Source organism: Ruditapes philippinarum, unplaced genomic scaffold (genome assembly GCF_026571515.1).
Source record: "Ruditapes philippinarum isolate M1 unplaced genomic scaffold, ASM2657151v2 ctg2665_1_1_1_1, whole genome shotgun sequence".
In the NCBI taxonomy this organism is placed as follows: Eukaryota; Metazoa; Mollusca; class Bivalvia; order Venerida; family Veneridae; genus Ruditapes; species Ruditapes philippinarum.
In genome coordinates, this window is record NW_026862957.1 from 120,823 (window position 1) to 142,748 (window position 21,926).

The 21,926-nt window shown below is 35.8% G+C and overlaps 1 protein-coding gene across 1 annotated transcript in view; it reads left to right on the forward strand.

The window, feature by feature from the left end:
• Window positions 1-1,063: 1,063 nt before the first annotated feature.
• The window catches only part of LOC132720768 (protocadherin-like wing polarity protein stan), a 28,243-nt gene continuing 7,380 nt past the window's right edge, over window positions 1,064-21,926 (forward strand). Inside the window, exons 1-12 of the mRNA XM_060704978.1 lie at window positions 1,064-1,119; window positions 1,459-1,625; window positions 2,591-2,761; window positions 5,743-5,864; window positions 14,351-14,531; window positions 15,120-15,320; window positions 16,770-16,913; window positions 17,392-17,514; window positions 18,418-18,594; window positions 20,107-20,309; window positions 21,199-21,299; window positions 21,577-21,722. Coding sequence (XP_060560961.1) covers window positions 1,064-1,119; window positions 1,459-1,625; window positions 2,591-2,761; window positions 5,743-5,864; window positions 14,351-14,531; window positions 15,120-15,320; window positions 16,770-16,913; window positions 17,392-17,514; window positions 18,418-18,594; window positions 20,107-20,309; window positions 21,199-21,299; window positions 21,577-21,722 — 1,792 coding nt within the window. The remainder of the gene's footprint in view (window positions 1,120-1,458; window positions 1,626-2,590; window positions 2,762-5,742; window positions 5,865-14,350; window positions 14,532-15,119; window positions 15,321-16,769; window positions 16,914-17,391; window positions 17,515-18,417; window positions 18,595-20,106; window positions 20,310-21,198; window positions 21,300-21,576; window positions 21,723-21,926) is intronic.

A 21,926-nucleotide genomic window follows, 5' to 3' on the forward strand; every position in this document is an offset into this window, starting at 1 on the left:
GTTAAAAATTTTAAAATTTAATTTTAAAAAAAAACCCTAACTATTTTTTTAGATATTTTTAATACAGATAATGCAAGAGGTACAGAAATTTTCAGTAACTTATATTATAAGCGCCTGCTTGCCTTCTTAAGAGTTACGGATGAACTCCGGTTGTTCCCGGTCGTCCCCCGTTGCTCCCGGATCACTCCGGACGTCAGACTGTAGCTTTAGGTATCAGCCCGTAATAGAATAGTGATGACGAAGGAAAGGAGGAGATGGTGGGGATGGGGGCGGCGACCGCTTCATTTAAATGCTTGTATTTCAAATTCATTTAATATCGCATTTGCGATCAATTAAAAAAATACTGGTTTTGTTTTCGCTATTTGTTTGTTACAAAAGCTAACTAGTTGCTAGATTAATGAAAGCGACGTTATAAACTGATGACGTAACTGGGTATCATTTGCATATCAAGAAGAAAAAAAGAACATAATTAACTTGTTCTTTGATGAGGAATTGCTGCATATCTAGTTTATGATAAAACACCTAAGAATTGAAACAATTCATATTTACTCATTGTTTATTTCCTTATTCTGAGGTTACAAAAATGTACATAAAAAATTTGCAATATTAAAAATTTGTGAAATTAATTAATTATGGATAAAAAAGGAGAATGTAGCCTTTTGAAATATCTAACGGCTTGCGTTTATGAAACACACCTACTGGTGTTTGATAACGATTTCCATGTTTAAATGTTAAATTTTCCTTAAAGCCAGTGGTAGGTGGACATGGACATAACGGCTGCCTGTGATATTCAGGCTTCAATAATCGAAGTTCTATTTGATCTAATCCTTTCCAGTTTTTTTCTCGTTTAGGACACAAGCATTATACTTGTTTTGTACAGCATATAATATTAAGGACTCATCTGCCAGGTTCAGCCGTACACGGTCTCTCGAGCGCCTTACTCGTCCAAATCTTAACAGCTTATTATGCAATTTTGTGTTGCGTACACTACTGAAAACTACCGGACAAGTACACAGCTGTATACTATACTGGTATACTGAATGAGGTGATATCCGAGTCTAATATGGATTTTGCAGCTATGTACGAGTCCAATATAATCAATATTGTTCTCATCTCTGTGTAATGATCTCTTTTATTTCCCTACACCATTTTATGACATTTTGACAGAACTTTGTTACATCAATTATATTAAGGATTTGATATGGATTTTGGACTCACTAAAACAACGGGGCTATATGGCATGCGATATGGATTTGATATGGACATTTTGGACTCTGAAAATGAAAACGAGGCTAAATTAATTAAATTGGATTCAATAATGAAATCTTTTAGAACTTCACGTGGTGCAAATACTACAGTGTATTGGTTATAAGGTATGAACTAAGTTTCTGCATTGAATAACTACAAATAAATATTACACATTAAGCAATTTTTATGATAAAAAGATCTTTTGAACAGGTATTCTCCAGGACCTGACATTATCGGATATAAAGACGGAGGAACAAGAGTAACCGCTAGGTATTTACCTGCAGCGTCAGTAACAGACCCAGAGAATGGTGTAGATTGGAGTTCCGCCACAGTATCTCCCTCTTATGAGTGGGCAATAGGGGCAAGAGCCGGAACACGTAAGTAAAGGAAATAACAGTTACTCTAGAATTATATGAAATTCACTTTATTTTGCTGACATTGTTCTTTGATAGTCTTTACATCGGACATCAGGGATGTAGATGTCGGTGAAATATGTTTTAATCGACGACTTAAATCTTATTCCCTTCACTTTTACAATGTGTATTTACCTTACGATGCTTATACTTTTCTACTTTGTTCAGTCCGTACGGTTGCATAGGGGGGACATAAGAAATATTGTATCTATCGCATGCGCACGAGATATCTACTACAAGCACACGCGATAGCTACTACATGCGCACGCGATAGTTGCTATGTGCTCACAGGATAGCTTTTACTTAAAAGCTTGTACGTGCGCACGTAGTATCTATCGCGTACGCACGTGGTTACTATCGCATGAGCACATAGCAGCTAACGCGTGCGCACGTGGTACGCACATGGTAGCTATCGCATGCGCACGTAGTAGCTTTCGCGTGCGTATGTGGAAGATTATATATTTCTTATGGCCCCTTTATGCCACTGTAAAGTCCGGAATCTTTCTTCATATTCATACATAATCAACATAAAGCTTTTCACGTATGTTTTAGTAAACTCTCGTAAATCAACCTTTCAAAATTTGTTATTCTTCATATTTTTGCGCAAATACTTGGTCTAAATTTGTTGACATTTTTATAGTTAAAAGCATAATTACGTTTTCTTTCGATTGTACTTTAGAATGGAAATAGTTTTAATTTAAGGTTTTCTTCAATACAAAAGTATCTTTTTTACGTTTTACCTGATTCTGAAGTAGCTATACATAAACAAAGTATACAAAAACAATTAAGTTGCAGATTATATGCATATAAACATGAATAGATATGATAACATGATGCATATGATATAATTTTTTACCTTTATCTTAGTTGTTTGAACATTTATTTTCTGTGACATAAAAACATAATTTATATTTGTTGTATTATCACAGCATCGGATCCAGTGTTTTCCGGGTCGTCCACAGCGTCTGTATCTGATATAGCTGCAGTGTCCACCCTGGTGTTACAAATTACCTTTACGGATGCCGATGTGGGTGATACTGTAGCGATTACAATGCCGACCGATACATACTTTGATCTTGTCGACAACGGGGATGATACTGGTAAGTTAAAATTTAGCTGTATTCTTTGTCAAGTTATAAATAAAAATCATTTTATTCGTATCGTATTGTATTGATTAGAATCTGGTAATGAGTATTATGATTATTCTTGGTCCTCTGCGCACAATACTAATTGGTGAAAGCAAGCTAGGCAATTACACAGTATACAAACGATTTGTAACCCCACCCGGATCTTGTGAGAAGATCTCAACATCAGTTCACTACAAACAGGCGGGGTGACCAATAAAACTTTTTAAGACGGCTTGCATTTAATCTGTGAAGGTATGTAAACATTTGAATCATATTAAGAAATATTTTTTCTTTACTTATAGATACATCTATAACCAGCTTCTTTAAATTTATGCGCATAAAACGCTTTGCTCTTCGCTTCATGTTTTGTTTGTCAACACACGCCGATTACACAAGCAAATTTATGCCTAAATCACTATAACTCATATCTGAATCTTAACTTTACTGTCTTACCTCGTCTTACCGCACAGATACTTGTGTGGATATCTTTGAATATTGATAAAAACGTAGTAAATAATAGAGGCGAACATTCTGATAACTGTACCCGTCTTGCTAAAACAATTTTAATGATCTGTACCCTACTTGTGTTTTCATTGAACCATAACTTGCGAGTCACTTTTGATGATTTTTATTGTTTTTGTCCTATGTTCCAAATTATATCTTGCAGAATATGAAGTTATTGTGTCACAAGAGCATGACACATCTTTTAGTTCTATAAAAGTAACTAATACTGCACATGAATGGACCTTCCTCCTGTTTTCACTTTCCACGGAAATACCAGCATAAAGTAGCTGGTAATACGAATTAGTGTCCAACTTCATTTGTCATCCAATGAAAAGGCTATATTTCTTATAAATTCTGTGCGTTAATTTTCATAAAAAAACAAAAGTCGATACTTTATCGAATTCCGTTCATAGTCGCCTTCTATTTTTCATAGTACTTCATAGAACCGTGTAGTGACGTAATAAAGTGGATAATAATGAGGCCAAATAGTGTTTGACACTAAGTATGTTAGTATTCATCCGTAGCTGTTCTACAGAAATTAGAAACATTCTCCTGTCGCTATCGCTCCCGTCGAAGTTTCTAATTTCTGTAGAACAGCACGGATGAACACTAACATATACTTAGAAAGAAAATAATTTCTTGACAGGAATCTTGACAAATCTTATCTTCATTTACCATTCATTTTTCTTTGAATAGATATAAAGCTAAACTATAACATAAGTACTATAAACGTTTCTACTATTAAGTTCAACGGCATTGTTGTTAGTTTTGACGTGACCGTTATATAACGTCACATATCAATCCATCCTCCTCGAAAGAATTTCTATTTCTGACATGTAAAAACTGGGATCACTCTTAATAAATCATTTTAAGGAGTTTCCTGCATATTGTTGTTAAATGTCTAAAAGGTAGTTTTCACTCCTGCAAGTTTATTTCCACTTATTCTTAAATAGTTTACAGTATTGCCAATGTCTAAGATAATTTGTTAGTTTTCTTTTCACACAACTTAAAAAGTTTATCATTGGCTATCATAAGTGATCTTAAGTCAAAAGATATATAAAAATCCAGTTCCTTTCTTTAAATTGCCATATACATGTATTTCAGACGGATTTGGATGAATCATTTGTAGTTGAGGGTCTTGACAGTAGCTTTTGTGTAACAAACATTCCCCTGAAAACACAACTTAAATGTGGCATCTGTGGAATAAGTTGACACCAAGTTTAAACTTAAACTCTTCGTCATCTGTACTCAAACGTATCTTTTGTCGATGTATGAACATCTTTAGCAGGCGTTTTGATTTTTTGACATTTCTTGATTGGAGATTATTTTTCAAGTCCTTCTTGTCTTGAAACTTTTACTGTTTTTGTAATATCATTTGCTTTAAAGTCCTTTTTTTTATTTTTTTTCAGTTCTTTTGGAATAATTCTAAAGTCTTTGGAGTATGAATTAATGTTTCTGTTATTGTTGTCAAACTGAGAAATTTTTATTTTAAGCTTTTGTTCTTATGTCAAAATTGTGAACAATAGTGTTTCCGAATTTTTTTGGAGGACAACTGAATTCTTCCATTTTGCCTGTCAATAAACAAATAAATACGTTAAATGATAAACGTTCTCTCCATTAAATCTTTAAAAACACTCACAAGTCAGGGTACAGATAAAATTCGTAAACTCACAAGTAGGGTTCACAATCACCAGCAAGTAACGTTCACTTTACGGAATTGATCTCCTTGGTTAAACTCTTAATTTAATGTTCAAAATACAGCAATATTGTTTGCAGATGACTAAATTATCTTTTGTTATTAATTATTTTAGTAGTTCGATATCACAATTCAATGTTAAACTAAATAAACATTGAAATAAGACGGATTTTTGTTTGTGTTCAGTGTTGAAGACATGAAAGCAGTTCGTGAGTTTTGATTATTTTATAGCTTTAATGCTAACATTTACTAGTATATTTTGCATAACTTAAACGTTTAATAAAGTTTCTCTTCTACGATGTAAATAAAGATTTACTAACCTAACGTCCATAAGTATCAATATAAATACCAATATATTAAATAAGTCAAGCGTCAGAAAATGGCTGACACTGACATCTTTTCACAAGATCCGGTTGGGGTTCAAATCGTTTATATACTGTGAATTAAAGGAGGTAAGTTTCAATAGTTGTAGTGTTATAAAACATTATCAACATTTTAAAACATGAACCTACCATAACTTTCTTGTTCGCGATGACGATTTGGCCTTGTAAGATTCTGGTACAAAGATAAATGTTGTTGCCGCCGCTAAGCTAACGCATCCACCTGCACAAATTATGATGGTAACTTCGGTTTAAAGTTTTAATTTGCGCTACGCAGACACGATGACAAACATTATGCTTTAATTATTTTGTCATTTAACACACTTAAAGATTTATGTTATCTAAAAGGTTGTACCTTTACCTTTCCAATTCAGCTGATATTACGGTGAAGGCTTCACTGGTTGGAGAATCCGGCACAAAGACAGTGACAGTTACCGGGACAGACGATTGTGGTCACACCACCACACAAAATATTGTTATTACTGTAACTAACACGGTAAGTCAAGGAAATAAACATGAATGATGTTTTACTGTATAACCTTTGTAAAGTGATAATCAACACAGATCAATGTAAACTAAAGCAAACTTGTATTAAATTAAACTTGAAAGAAATTGAGCTTAAATGAATGCTTGAGAAACTTATTAATATACATGAGATAAGTTATGTCACCATTATCAGTCTGTATATCATGTACATAAAATAAGCATTTGCCTCCATTGCCAGCCCGCATATCCTGTATATAAGATTAAGTTTTGCCTCCATTGCCAGCCTGTATATCCTGTACATAAGGTTAGTCTTTATCACCCTTGCAAGCATGTATATTAGTACATAAGATAAGTATTTGCCTCCATTGCCAGCCTGTATATAAGTACATGAGATTAGTATTTGCCTTCATTACCAGCTCGTATATCATGTACATAAGATTAGGCTATGCAACCATTGCAAGCCTGAAAATTCTGTACATAAGATTAGTCTTTGCCAGTATATTATACTGTCTGACTGATCTGGTATTATCTTTTATTTTGTATTTTGATATTGAAATCCCTTAAATTTAAATTTCAATAGACCGTTCAAGATTAAAATCTGAGCAAATCCATTATGAAACATGTATATATCCGGTTATGTGTGAACCATTACAGAGACTGTCAAAAGATAATAATGATAATATAGTTGTTCATTTCTCTTTAGAGATAACTTGTAATAAACTGTATTTCAACTGGTTTAAGATTCTTATTTGAAACAGACCAGGTTCACAATGTTCTATTAGAATTCTTTAACTGCATCATGTCTTTTTTACGGTGTCCTTATCGTGCCATTTAGAATGTCGTCCGTCGCGTCTAAGGGTAGACACACGACAATGCGAAGTGACATCGCGACAATGCGAAGCGAAGCTCGACAACGCGAAGCGATATGCGACAATGCGAAGCGACGCTCGACAGTGTCAAACGATATGTCGCACTGTCGCCTAGAAATGTCGCGGTAAAAAAGGGCGACATTTAAGAAATGTCGCTTCGCGTTGTCGAGTGTCGCTTCGCATTGTCGAGCGTCGCTTCGCGTTGTCGCGATGTCACTTCGCGTTGTCGCGATGTCACTTCGCGTTGTCGCATTGTCACTTCGCATTGTCGAGTGTCGAGGTTGGTAGAAGTGCATACCACGACACTCGACAATGCGAAACGACAACGCGACAATGCGATACGACGCTCGACAATGCGAAGTGACACTCGACATCGCGAAGCGACATTTTTAAAATGTCGAGTAAATGTCGCGTTATTTTTATGATTTTTACACCGCGACGCTCAACATTGCGAAGCGACACTCGACAATGCGAAGCGACACTCGACAACGCGAAGCGATACTCGACAACGCGAAGCGACACTCGACAATGCGAAGCGACATTTGGAATAATATCGTATCGCATTGTCGTGCGTCTACCGGTGCTTGGTCAGAATTTACTAACTCACCGACAAACGGTGCGATCATGGAAGGGGTCGCACTAAACTGCTGACGAATTAGCTGACGATATAGATATATAGGAAACTGCTGACCAGTTAAATAAAGAAGGATTATCGGAAAATGCTGACCAGTTACACAAAGAAGGGAAACATTGAAGGTGTGAAGTTATATAAACACGCCGTAGGGGGTAATAAAAAGATGGGAAATTACTTTTATTCTTTTAATTATATTTTTAAATTTGAATTAATGTTTTATAAAGAATTATGATGTTATGAGTTTTATCAAAATCTCTTGTTAGTGATATTTCAATAGAAAAATCTTGTAACGGAAAAAAAATGTATTTTCAAAAGCAATAATTGCAATTTGAATTAATATTAAATAAGTCAGCAGTGTTTTAACTTAATTAAATGTCGACAAAATTTTATACAATATATTGAATTTCGTACATTATAAAATGAATTAAAATTTCACGACAAAATATATTTTTTTCTATATTTCTAACTGGTCAGCAGTTTCCCTATATATCTAACTGGTCAGCAGATTCTACTACATGTGTATATGTTTAACTGGTCAGCATTTTCTCGCCTGAATGTAAAGAGCGTTAAATTTGCTGACCATATAGAATAAGAAGAGTTTTACGGCTTAAATCAATTTGAAATAACATTAAATTGGTCAGCAGTGTTTTTACTTAATTAAATGTCGACATAATTTTATAAAATAAATTGAATTTGCATACATAATAAAAATGAATTACAATTTCACGGCAAAATATATTTTTCTCTATATATCTAACTGGTCAGCAGTTTCTACTATATATGTTTAACTGGTCAGCATTTTCTCGCCTGAATGTAAAGAGCGTTAAATTTGCTGACCATATAGAATAAGAGAGTTTTACGGCTTAACATTAAATTGGTCAGCAGTGTTTTTACTTAATTAAATGTCGACAAAATTTTATACAATATATTGAATTTCGTACATTATAAAATGAATTAAAATTTCACGACAAAGTATATTTTTCTCTATATATCTAACTGGTCAGCAGTTTCCCTATATATCTAACTGGTCAGCAGATTCTACTGTATGTTTAACTGGTCAGCATTTTCTCGCCTGAATGTAAAGAGCGTTAAATTTGCTGACCATATAGAATAAGAAGAGTTTTACGGCTTAAATCAATTTGAATTAACATTAAATTGGTCAGCAGTGTTTTTACTTAATAAATTGTCGACATAATTTTATATAATATATAAAATTTGCATACATTATAAAATGAGTAACAATTTCACGGCAAAATATATTTTTCTCTATATATCTAACTGGTCAGCAGTTTCCCTATATATCTAACTACAACTACAACTACAAATATTTTATTGCATTAAAACAACATGTTCCATAGCAATACAATTTTTTATACAAAGACGTGGTTTACAGAAGAGCACAATAATATAATATATATAAGTATCTGCATTAAAGATGACTAGTTATTTCGCAAGTTTGCATACTATATATATTTTGCTAAATTATTAATTATTGCTTTTGATTTTGCACATATGAGATTAACAAATTTCTGTTTAGTAGGCCACGTATAATAATATCTCTTTATATATTTTGATCTTAAGTCCTGGAATTTAGAACATATTAATACAAAATGATACTCATTTTCTATAAGACCGGTGTCGCGTAATAATCACACGGGCGTAATTTTACCACGGTTTACTCATGTTTTTTAAAACTTGCCTGTAACTTTATTTACAAACAAAGCGCCGTGAAAATTGGTATAAATCTTCAGCATAGAACAATTATTTCGGTGCATGTATTTGAATATTCTGACAGTATTTATTTTCTCCAGAATATATACGTGAAATTGAGCTAAATCGCCAAATTTTGCATCTTTCGTAGGGCATTTTTAAAAAACCTGCAAGGTTCTAAAAGTATTAAATTCATGAAAATAAATGCTTTTAAAACTTGTCAGGGGTGTTAAACTTTGTTATTTGTCCATTGTTTTATTTCTAAATTGGCTAGAACTAATCTTAAGCTGTAGTTGAAAATGGCCAATTTCTCCGAAAACTAGGTCAAATTACCCGAAAATTTACCTTAAATTTAAAACTTGTCATTCATTACCATACACATTTATTCTTAACAATAAAGGTCTAATAACTTGCCAGATATTTTAATATTCACAATTCAATGATTGTTTTTTATCAACAAAGGCCATAAATATAAATAACACGATTTAAAGCGGCTTGTATCCTTCGGCCGTTTTTCAAAATGGCGGACAAATTCTGTTAAAATGTGATCTAAATACTTTCTATTAACTGAGTACGTATGCGTCATTATATTGCATTAACTTTGATATCAAAATGTAAAAAAACGTTTTCCAAACTCAACAAACCATTTCGACAAAAATGACAATTCAAATTAACAATGGAACTCCACTGCTTTATTGCATTTAAGTCAGCTGCCATTTTGCTAATTGAGGATCACTTAACTATGGTGTCTGATTTGTGCTATTTCGTTATTTTGTTTGGTTGTGATTGTTACAAGTAGCTAAACCTTGAAGAGAGACAGAATGAGAAACATATAAAACAATTCATTTTGTCACACACCTTTTAACCTTTTTCAGTATTTTGTGAATATAGGCCCTTCAACCGCAACAACACAAAAAAGATAAAATGATGAGGGGACACATTTTTTTCCATGTGTCATAGGGTGAGAGAAATGTGCAGCCTGTCTGGAACTCGAACCCGGGACCCTAAATTGTGAACACTTCTGAACTGTGACATACTCCCCTGCTATATTGAAATTCTTCCTGGAATTTCACAGAGAAATGACTAAATTAAATTCTGAGCTAATTATTATTCAGTCACTGTCCCCCATTGGGCGCAAATTGTCAATGGGTGAGAAAAATGTGCAGCCCAAGCAGAAATTGAACCTGGGACCCTCAGAATAGAATATATCGCTGCCCTACCGACTAAGCTATCTGGCCGCTTACACATCATCTCCCCAAAATAGTGAATAATTCTGACCCCTACTATATTTAAATTCATCCTTGAATTTCACAGAGTTACAGAAAAATAAATATAAACTCTGAGCTATATTCAGTCACGGTCCCCCGTTTGGTGCCATTTTTAGTGTCACAGGGTCACTGAGAAAAATCTGCAGCCTGAATGGAACTCAAACCTGGGACCCTCAGAATACGGTACCATGGCTCTATCGACTTGAAGCTATCCGGCCGCTTGAACATCATCTCTGTTAAACAGTGAACAGTTCTGAACCATGACATACTCCCCTGCTATATTGAAATTCATCCTCTAATTTCACAGAGTTACAGAGAATTGAGCCGTGTCACGACAAAACCAACATAATGGTTTTGCATCCGCGCAGTCTGATCAGGATCCATGCTGTTCTCTTGCAATCCCAATGACAAGTACAGAAACTGATAGCGAACAGCATGGATCCTGATCAGACTGTGCGGATGCGCAGGCTGGTCTGGATTCATGCTGGTCCCAAACCCATTAAGTTGGTTTTGTCGTGACGTGGCTCAAGTGTAAATTAAACTCTGAGCAATATTCAGTCATGGTCCCCTGTTGGGTGCCAAGTGTCACAGGGTGAGAAAAATGTGCAGCCTGACCGGAACTTGAACCCGGGACCCTCGGAATACTGTACTGCGGCTCTTAGTCATTTTAGCTATCCGGCCACTTTCAAATCATCTCTCCTAAATAGTGAACAGTTCTGAACCGTGACATACTCCCCTGCTATATTGAAGTTCATCCTCAAATTTACTGAGCTACAGAGAAATGTTAATTAAACTCTGAGCTATATTCAGTCACTGTCCCCTGTTTGGCGCCAAGTGGCACAGGGTCACTGAGAAAAATCTGCAGCCTGAATGGAACTCAAACCCGGGACCCTCAGAATACTATACGCAAATGCGCAGTCTGATCAGGATCCATGCTGTTCGCTTGCAAACCCTATAACAAGTACAGAAACTGGTAGGGAACAGCATGGATCCTCATCGGACTGCGCGGATGCACAGGCTGGTCTGGATTCATGCTGGTCGCAAACCCATAAAGTTGGTTTTGTCGTGACGTGGCTCCAATGTAAATTGAACTCTGAGCAATATTCAGTCATGGTCCCCTGTTGGGTGCCAAGTGTCACAGGGCGAGAAAAATCTGCAGTCTGAATGGAACTCAAACCCGGGACCCTCAGTATACTGTACCATGGCTCTATCAACTTAGATATTCGGCCGCTTACACATCATCTCTGTTAAATAGTGAAAAGTTCTGAACCATGACATACTCCCGTGCTATATTGAAATTCATCCTCCATTTTCACAGAGTTACAGAGAATTGAGCCGCGTCACGAGAAATCCAACATAATGGCTTTGCGACCAGCATGGATCAAGACCAGCCTGCGCATCCGCGCAGTCTGATTAGGATACAGGTCTTGTTTATTATAGTGTCACCATTACTGTAAGGGCCTGCCATTTCTGACTTATGAGACACCTATAAATTGCTTGCATACCAATTGTACCTCCCAACTCCTACCACTTATTAGTATGCCAGGCACAAGGCGGATAGAAATTGGTAACCTTTCATTTTAACTACCTAGCAGCTCAAGAAGCGGCTTTTTAGGAACGAGTCCCAAGATAAACATTCATACTTCATTTACCTTCCCTGTGGGGGCTTGAACCTTCAACCTCACAAATTGAAGGCAGACACCTTTACCACTAGGCCAACGATACCAAATACATGTACACACTGAAATATGTTTGCTTGTTTGTTTTGGGTTTTATGTCACATTGACATAGTATAGGTCATATCGCGACATTCCAGCATTACTGGTGGAGGAAGACCTCAGGTGCTCTTCCATGCATAATTCAATTTTATTCCACAAAAATTACTGACTGTAAAACCCATGTCTTCATACTTTAAGATCACATGCATATATTTTTCTCTATATATCTAACTGGTCAGCAGTTTCCCTATATATCTAACTGGTCAGCAGATTCTACTATATGTTTAACTGGTCAGCATTTTCTCGCCTGAATGTAAAGAGCGTTAAATTTGCTGACCATATAGAATAAGAAGACTTTTACGGCTTAAATCAATTTGAAATAATATTAAATTGGTCAGCAGTGTTTTTACTTAATTAAATGTCGACATAATTTTATAAAGTATATTGAATTTGCATACATTATAAAATGAGTAACAATTTCACGGCAATATATATTTTTCTCTATATATCTAACTGGTCAGCAGTTTCCCTATATATCTAACTGGTCAGCAGATTCTACTATATGTTTAACTGGTCAGCATTTTCTCGCCTGAATGTGAAAGAGCGTTAAATTTGCTGACCATATAGAATAAGAAGAGTTTTACGGCTTAAATCAATTTGAATTAACATTAAATTGGTCAGCAGTGTTTTTACTTAATTAAATGCCGACATTATTTTATAAAATATATTAAATTTGCATGATGAGTAACAATTTCGTAGCATTTAAATATATTTTTCTCTATATATCTAACTTTTCAGCAGATTCTACAATACGGTCAGCATTTTAATAACATATTTTTGACTGTTTATTGTATTTTGTCATAGATAAATCAAGAATGACACGTCGCGTGTGAAATCGATTTTAATATGACCTTGGGGCATATCGATCTCGATTAATTATCAGTTTAATGGATATCTGTGGAAACATGTTGTTTATAATGTAATAAAAGCTTATTAACTATAACAATTAGCACATTATTAATTTTTGTTCAATATTACTTATACAATTATACGAACAACAAATAAGAAACAGAAATCACTTTATTTCATATTTGCACTAAATACGACATAATAATTATATTTTGTTAAAATATACATTACGTATATGTACATGTATATATTTTAACCTATGATGCATAGTTTTATACATACTTGAAACAAATTATGATTTTTCGTACATCATATTTTGACTACATTTTTAAAATTTTAACCAATATATAACACATAGAAGAAAATTCATTAAGGTACTGAAATAAAATATTATATCAAAATAAATTGAGAAATATACAGTATATATCAATTGAATTTTTTATAATTAATATGTATCATTTGTAATATTGACATCTTGAAAAAACATTTTATCAAGTATTTCTCGACCTCGCCTGTAATATCACCAACGGCAATTTGACACCTTCAATGTTTCCCTTCTTTGTGTAACTGGTCAGCAGTTTTCGATAATCCTTCTTTGTTTAACTGGTCAGCAGTTTCCTATATATTTCTATATCGTCAGCTAATTCGTCAGCAGTTTAGTGCGACCCCTTCCATGATCGCACCGTTTGTCGGTGAGTTAGTAAATTCTGACCAAGCACCGGTAGACGCACGACAATGCGATACGATATTATTCCAAATGTCGCTTCGCATTGTCGAGTGTCGCTTCGCGTTGTCGGGTATCGCTTCGCGTTGTCGAGTGTCGCTTCGCATTGTCGAGTGTCGCTTCGCAATGTTGAGCGTCGCGGTGTAAAAATCATAAAAATAACGCGACATTTACTCGACATTTTAAAAATGTCGCTTCGCGATTTCGAGTGTCACTTCGCATTGTCGAGCGTCGTATCGCATTGTCGCGTTGTCGTTTCGCATTGTCGAGTGTCGTGGTATGCACTTCTACCAACCTCGACACTCGACAATGCGAAGTGACAATGCGACAACGCGAAGTGACATCGCGACAACGCGAAGTGACATCGCGACAACGCGAAGCGACGCTCGACAATGCGAAGCGACACTCGACAACGAGAAGCGACATTTCTTAAATGTCGCCCTTTTTTACCGCGACATTTCTAGGCGACAGTGCGACATATCGTTTGACACTGTCGAGCGTCGCTTCGCATTGTCGCATATCGCTTCGCGTTGTCGAGCGTCGCTTCGCATTGTCGCGATGTCACTTCGCATTGTCGTGTGTCTACCCTTAGACGCGACGGACGACATTCTAAATGGCACGATAAGGACACCGTACTTTTTCATGATTTTTTTTTTTGCGACAGCCTCCTCAAATAACGAATCTTGTAGCGTCTGTAACTACTTCTGAGGATGTTCCAACAGAAATTCTAATTACAACATACACGTGTTCCGACAATAGTCTTGTTTCGTCAGCATCAATAACTGAAACTCCTGCTAACAGTCCACCTTTCTTTATTACAAAGCTCACAGGCGGGGCAACTGACGGTAAAGTATTGACATCGTATTGAAACGCATGTTATTCTTAAGGTTAAAAATAAGTAACATTAGAATTGTTTAGATTGAAACTTTTTTGAAAGTATTTTCTCCCGCTATAAGCGGACAGTTAGACTCTTAGTATTTAAATTCAGTTTTGAAACACTCCAATTCACAGTGAGTTTTTAAGCTAATATGTTTAGTAGATGCTACAATGTGTCATGCTTAAATGAGCCGCGCCATGACACAACTAACATAATGGGTTTGCGACCAGCATGGATCCAGACCAGCCTGCGCATCCGCGCAGTCTGATCAGGATCCATGCTGTTCGCTTATATATTATATAACAAGTAGAGAAACTGACAGCGAACAGTATGGATCCTGATCAGACTGCACGGATGCACAGGCTGGTTTTGATCCATGCTGGTCGCAAACCCATTATGTTGGTTTTGTCGTGACGCGGATCAAATAAAAAATAAAAAGACAACTAGTAGGTCTTAGTCGGACTGTCAAATGGACTTAATTTAATTCCTCACAGTTTTAATATTTGAATAATTTACAGAAATGAATGGTTATAAATGATATCTTTTTATATTATAGAGTACGGAATTTACGTTCGTTCTCAGGCAAATACAGCTAATGGGGTATTTAATTACAATACTCAGATGTCGTATGTTGTGACCGTCACGTGTGATGATAACATAGAAACCGTTACAGATACTATAACCGTTTATCCCTCACACAGAATTCGCCACCAGTTATCAACAACCTTCCATGTAAATTTTGTTTTATTGAAATACAGTAGAATACTCTTTTCTTAAGTATATGTTAGTGCTTATCAGTAAGCAAATATGGAATTGAATTGATCTTGAACGACACAGCCGTTCGGCCAATTAAGCGTTTTGGTGTTATTCTTTTAATGGTCGATTTAATAGAGTGTTTGAAATTATTGTCAGTCCAATAGGATTTCAGTATTTCAAATAAATCGTATCCCGCTTACTTTGGTAAATCGGCTTACAATTAATCAGTCTAGTAATCGACCGTCCATAAAAAAATAAGATCAAACTCATAATTGGTTATTAGAAAGCCCTTACCAAATTTAATTGGTTGAACGGCTGCATTTGATGTAGTATTTGCTTACTGATAAACATCAACCTTTTCTTAAGGGTCGTTTTTTAATGATAATCTACAGAGATGTATAAAAAGACCGTTTAACAAATATATTTTACGAATTTGTCATACTTAATTTACAAATGTTTGAGCCGCACCATGACAAAACAAACATAATGGGTTTGCGACCAGCATGGATCTAGACCAGCCTGCGCATCCGCGCAGTCTGATCAGGATCCATGCTGTTCGCTATCAGTTTCTCTACTTGTAATAGGGTTTGTAAGCATGATCAGACTGCGCGGATGCGCAGGCTGGTCTGGATCCATGCTGGTCGCAAACGCATTATGTTGGTTTTGTCATGGCACGGCTCATTTGTTTGTGAAAAGAAAATATTTTGCATCATGCTACTCTCATCTCTTTCATTATTCAAGTAGTGCAGTCTTTTAGAATGAAAACATGATCATGACTCATGAAAGGCTCTAACTCAAAATGGGGGTCAACATAGAACTAATTGCAGAAGTTTTAAAAGTTTGTTTCTGAAACTAGTATGTTTGTACATTTATCCTTTAAAAGTCCCTTACTTTTTCTGTTGCAATTGCTGAGAAATTGCCTCAATTACATGGTACCTTGGATGTCACGAAAAATATAAGAATCAGGAAGCCAGTTTGCATATTAATATTTGTGTATATTTAAAATTTTATAATATATATATCATTACAATGTCAAACAATGAATAACAAAATTATAGTGTCAATCAATGATAACGCAGTTAACATATGATTACTAACTTTTTACTAAAACTGGTTAAAATATTACCCCACCCACTGATGCGTTTTACAAAAGTATAACAGATATCATCATTAATGTAAATAAGATTTTGACAGTCAGTTCATCAAACAAATAACATTAAATTCATAAACGTTTTAAAACGGAAAAAATCCCTATTTAAAACAATTTTATCTTTGTAATTGCAAACACAAAATATAGGGACTTTTTAGGGTGAGGTGTTGATAAAAATTATTTTGCAATTAGTTCTAGGTTTACTGGCCTATTACACTTGTCTAGACATTCAAAATATTGAAATGAATAAATGCACTTGGATGACAGTTACCTCACATTAATTTTGTTCTTTGATTACAGCGACTGGTACCACGGTGAACGTGTCGGTAAATGCAGTGAATGGTAGCGTGATATTTACAGCCGATTTAACCGACGCCGACGGCGATACTATCAATGCAAGCATCACGACATTTCCCACTCCATCTCCTTTTCAGATACTTGATTGTAAATATTACCACCTATTTTAGCAGAACTTTTTCATTGACGTTGTTTTTTTTCCTTTCTTTTTTTAAAATTATTTTTGTTATTGTTGTTATTATTGTACAATGATAACAATTGGGTTTGTGAAACCTCCTCTTTGGAACCTTTGATCAAACGTAAATGGGTTTAAAATTTCCAAATATTGTCTTTAGACAAGAAAATGATTCGCGGGGATTTTAGGGTCATGCACGTGAAATATTAGTGAACACATTCATACAACCTTTCCACTCATACGAAGCAGACTATAGAATAACATTACCACAGTTAGGCAAACAAACGACAACACAACAGTTAAGCAAATACTATTAAAATACAACATAACACGGAGGATACAATATACCAGTGATAAACAGAAAACGATACACAGGTTACAATGTATACAATCTTGTTAAAATAATTTTACAAACTAAAAAAGTTGATGATGTTTACTGTTTTGTTTCAGCGGGACAGATATTGGTTATCGGATCATTAGCAGATTACGTGCACACTGGATATGATATATTTGTACATGTTCAGGACGCCAAAAACGCTGGAGTAAGCAGAACTCTCTCTGTCGTCGTTGTAGGTAAGTTGAGTTCTCGTTTTGAGTATTTTTTTTATTTGGGTTTTACGTCACACCGACACAGTATAGGTCATTTGGCGACGTTCCAGCTTTACTGGTGGAGGAAGACCTCAGGTACCCCACCGAGCATGTTTTTAGGCACGAACGGGCATCTGAGTAGAACCACCGACGTTTCGTAAGCTAGCGGGATATCTTCATCACATGAAAGAATCCAAAGACCCTGTCGAGATTCGAACCCACAGCGGTGAGGGGCAAGTGGTTTGAAGTCAACGACCTAAACCACTCGGCTACGGACGCCCCTCATTTTAAGTAAATATCACGATTCGTTTCTTTAAACATGAACACACAATTATAACAACAAAGAGCTAAAGGAAAGATTTTTATTTTGGCGTTTTGGACGTACTTTAGGTATTTCCTTTTTTCTCATTATTTCCATTCAGAATTTTTAAGATACCAATTTTATTTACAATTTCAATATCATTTTATAAAGTGTATTATGCTCAAAGTATTTGAAAATACTTATTATTTCTAAACATTCTCTTTTTAATTTAAAAATAAACTTTTTTGACCACATAGAGAACGTTTTACACACTAGAGGTTACAGAATGCACATACGTGTATAGTGGAGAATGTATCAAATGCTTTCACTTATCCATATCAAACGAATTCAATAAGAATTTCCTAAATTTTAATACATTTCTGCAATTAAAGAATTTTACCTATAGAATATCTTTAATATTAACTAGAATATCACTGGATATGGAGTTATGTAAGAGTTTTATATGTGCCACAGCGTCTCCCGGGGAAATATCCTAATTGAGGATGATATTCGGCGATATAGTATACTTTATTTACCTTTGAATGATGTATTTAAGGTTTGATAACAAAATGTTTTATTTTGTACAGATATAAATACACCACCGGAGTTTACTAACATGGACAATACAATAACTGTTGATGAAGGCACCGCGTCAGGTGTTAGTTTATTTACTGTGATGACGACTGACATAGATGCTGATTCTCTTACACTATCTTGGGCTGAACTAACATCAGGGACAGCATACTTTGACCTTAATTCAACAAGTAAGTTTTAATCAACCAATGCAAGTTCTAAATCAAGAGTAATACACGTCAACACCAGTGCACGTTTACAATAATTTATTGGTATCTAGTATTATCTACTAGTTTCGGCCACTTTTAAATCTTAAGTTTTAAGTAAGTTTTAAATCATATATGTTTTTCTGTTACTATAAATCTTTAAAACCTTTTGTTGTAAAGGAACTGTGAGGTAGTGTCAAATTATCTCTAAGAAATATCACCTATTTTGACATAAAACATGTATCTGCAAACTTTTTAAACAATTAAAGCTGCGGTCTCACTTACTCCCGGCAGAGCCCAGGACCATCCCGGTAAGTTACTGGGATGATCCGGACAATCCGGAACGATCCGGGGTGAAATTATTGTTGCGGTCACACTTACCCCGGCAGCACTACGGTAGTTCCCAACTAACCACCCAGGATGCGCTCCAGATCATCCAGGCAGAGTCCAGGTGAAGCTACGGTTCATGCCAGTGCTTCCCCGGTCGTTCCCGGATGACGCCAGAAGAGCCCTGGTTGACCCAGGCAGAGCCCCGTACGATCCAGACAGAGCCCCGGCAGAGCCCAGGACGATCAAGGCAGAGCCTCGGTAGAACCCCAGTGGATTGAAAACGCCCGCAAATGATGACATTGATACATATTTTTTATTTGATATAATATCTATTGTTCCAGAATAGCAAATCATGATGATTTCCTGAAAAATCCTTATGCCATACTGGAAAGAAGAGAAATGGGAAGGCTTTAAATACAAACAAGTGCAATCATCGCAATTGTCGATATTCTTTTGAAATCATAAGGGATTTGCCGGGGCACTACCGGGATAAACCGTAGCTCTACCTTTATCCTCCGGGGCTCTACCTGTAGTTACCGGGGCTCTGTCGGCATATACCGGGGCCGGGGCTCTACCGTAGTTCTACCGTAGCTCTACGGATATATCATAACCCGGATCACCCCCGGTTTGTGCTGGCAGAGCTACGCTGCTTCCCCGGTATAACCCCGGTCGTTCCCGGCAGAGCTAAGGATGAAGCCGACAAAGCTTTACCTTCCCGGATTATCCCGGACCACCCCGGTGATATTAAGTATTTTATTCCATCCGGGGTCGAATGCCGGATGTTCTCGGATCATCCCGGACGTTGACGGGAACGACCGGGGAAACACTGGCATGAACCGTAGCTTCACCTGGGATCTGTTTGGAGCGCATCCTGGGTGGTAGTTGGGAACTATCGTAGTGCTGCCGGGGTAAGTGTGACCACAACAAATAATTTCAACCCGGATCGTCCCGGATCATCCCGGTAAGTTGATCGTTACGGTAACTTACCGGGATGGTCCTGGACTCTGCCGGGAGTAAGTGAGACCGCAGCTTAATGCAAATAATCTTTGTATTGGTATTCTATAGTGGAGTAAGATATTAGTTACAATATTTAATAAATTCAAACGAAGTAAATAAATTAATGCAATAAGTGATAACAAATACATGCTATTGTTTGTATCTTTTTAGCTGGTATTGTAACAACGTCAACTTTAATTGATTACGAGGCCATCATCGCTGATGGGAGCAGTAGCTTACCATTCATATTTGAAGTTGTTTTAAGCGACGGACAGGCCTCTGCTACATCAACACTAACTGTATCTATAAACAACCTCAATGAGCAACTGAATTTTTCCTCTTCAGTTTACCGCGCCGATGTTGTAGAATGGACGGTATGAAATTCGTGAAATTCATAACATAATTGAGCCTCGTCATGACAAAACTAACGTTATGCGTTTGCGACAAGCATAGTTTCAGACCGCGCAGTCTGATCAGGATCCATGCTGTTCGCTTACAAACCCTATAACAAGTAAAGAAACTGATAGCGAACAGCATGGATCCTGATCCGACTGCGCGGATGCGCAGGCTGGTCAGGATCCATGCTGGTCACAAACTCACTTTGTTTGTTTTGTCGTGACACGGCTCATATCATTTCCGTAATAGATGATGATATTAAGCTTTCGTAAAACGCAAGTTTAATGAAGGTTTTTACAAGTATTCAAGAAAAGTAATGTCATTAATAATGACAAATAATTGAACATGAACTAGCCTCGAGCTAGGATGGTTCACACAAAAGTAAGTCATCTTTTAGATTTAATCATTTGCTCTCTCTCTCTATAATCAAATAAACTCTCAGATTCTACGTAACGCCAAAACAACAAAGAACCAGATAGTATCTGTATGCGTTGTTACTAAACGGACTTTACGATTCTTCGTGGACTATATTACTGAATATAATTTGATACAGAATAAACATATCATTTGTTCTAAGCAATATATGAAATATATTCGGATTGTTCATTTCAATATTAAATAGCCTACATCGTACCTACATCGAACATATTTACATAATAATTGAAATTTTCGCCATGTGTATTTCCTTTATTTTATACCACTACCAACCGTCCCAGATTACACATAAATTTGTTTTAAATTCATTCAAATGTTAGTTTAATTTGCATCAATAATTATGTAAACGGCAAAAGTTTAGTGTGCATTAGTTACTATATTTTGAAATAGGAACAATTTACTCTACTGTTTTTCTACACGATTGTATTGTAGGCTGTTGGTACGACACTGGTTGATCCTGGATTTTCCATTATAGACGCTGATACCACTGATACATACGTATATACCATGGATTGTGGAACCACGTATAATGGGTATATACTTAAACGATTACACAAAACAATATTTATAAAGAAAATCAGTACCTGTACACCAAAATTTGATTGTAGATGGAGTTTAGTTAAAATATCCTGTCATAGATTGCCATTCCAAAATATTCAAATAAAATTGCATTTAACTCTTCGCAGATATTACGGAAGTAATATAATAGAGACTGACTAACTTTTGTAAATTTAAGGTATGTTTCAGTCATTTAGAAAGAAAGGAGGAATATTTTGTGTCCCCTTTAAACATGTTTTTCAATATTTGCAGATATTTTCAAATGGGTACTGACAATACTATTACAGTGACGTCATTGTACAAACTAGACAACGGTCTGCCGATCACAGTTACTTGTTCCGTAACGGCAGTCGATTCTGGCGGGAACTCAGATACAACTTCTCTTATTATCACTATCAGTAAGTCAGTGAAATATTGATATCATTTGTAATTAATTGTAGTTAGTCAGTGAAATATTGATATCAATTATTATCACTATCAGTAAGCATTATTATCACTATCAGTAAGTCAGTGAAATATTGATATCATTTATTATCAATTGCAGTAAGTCAGTGAAATATTGATATAATTTATTATCAATTGCAGTAATTCAGTGAAATATT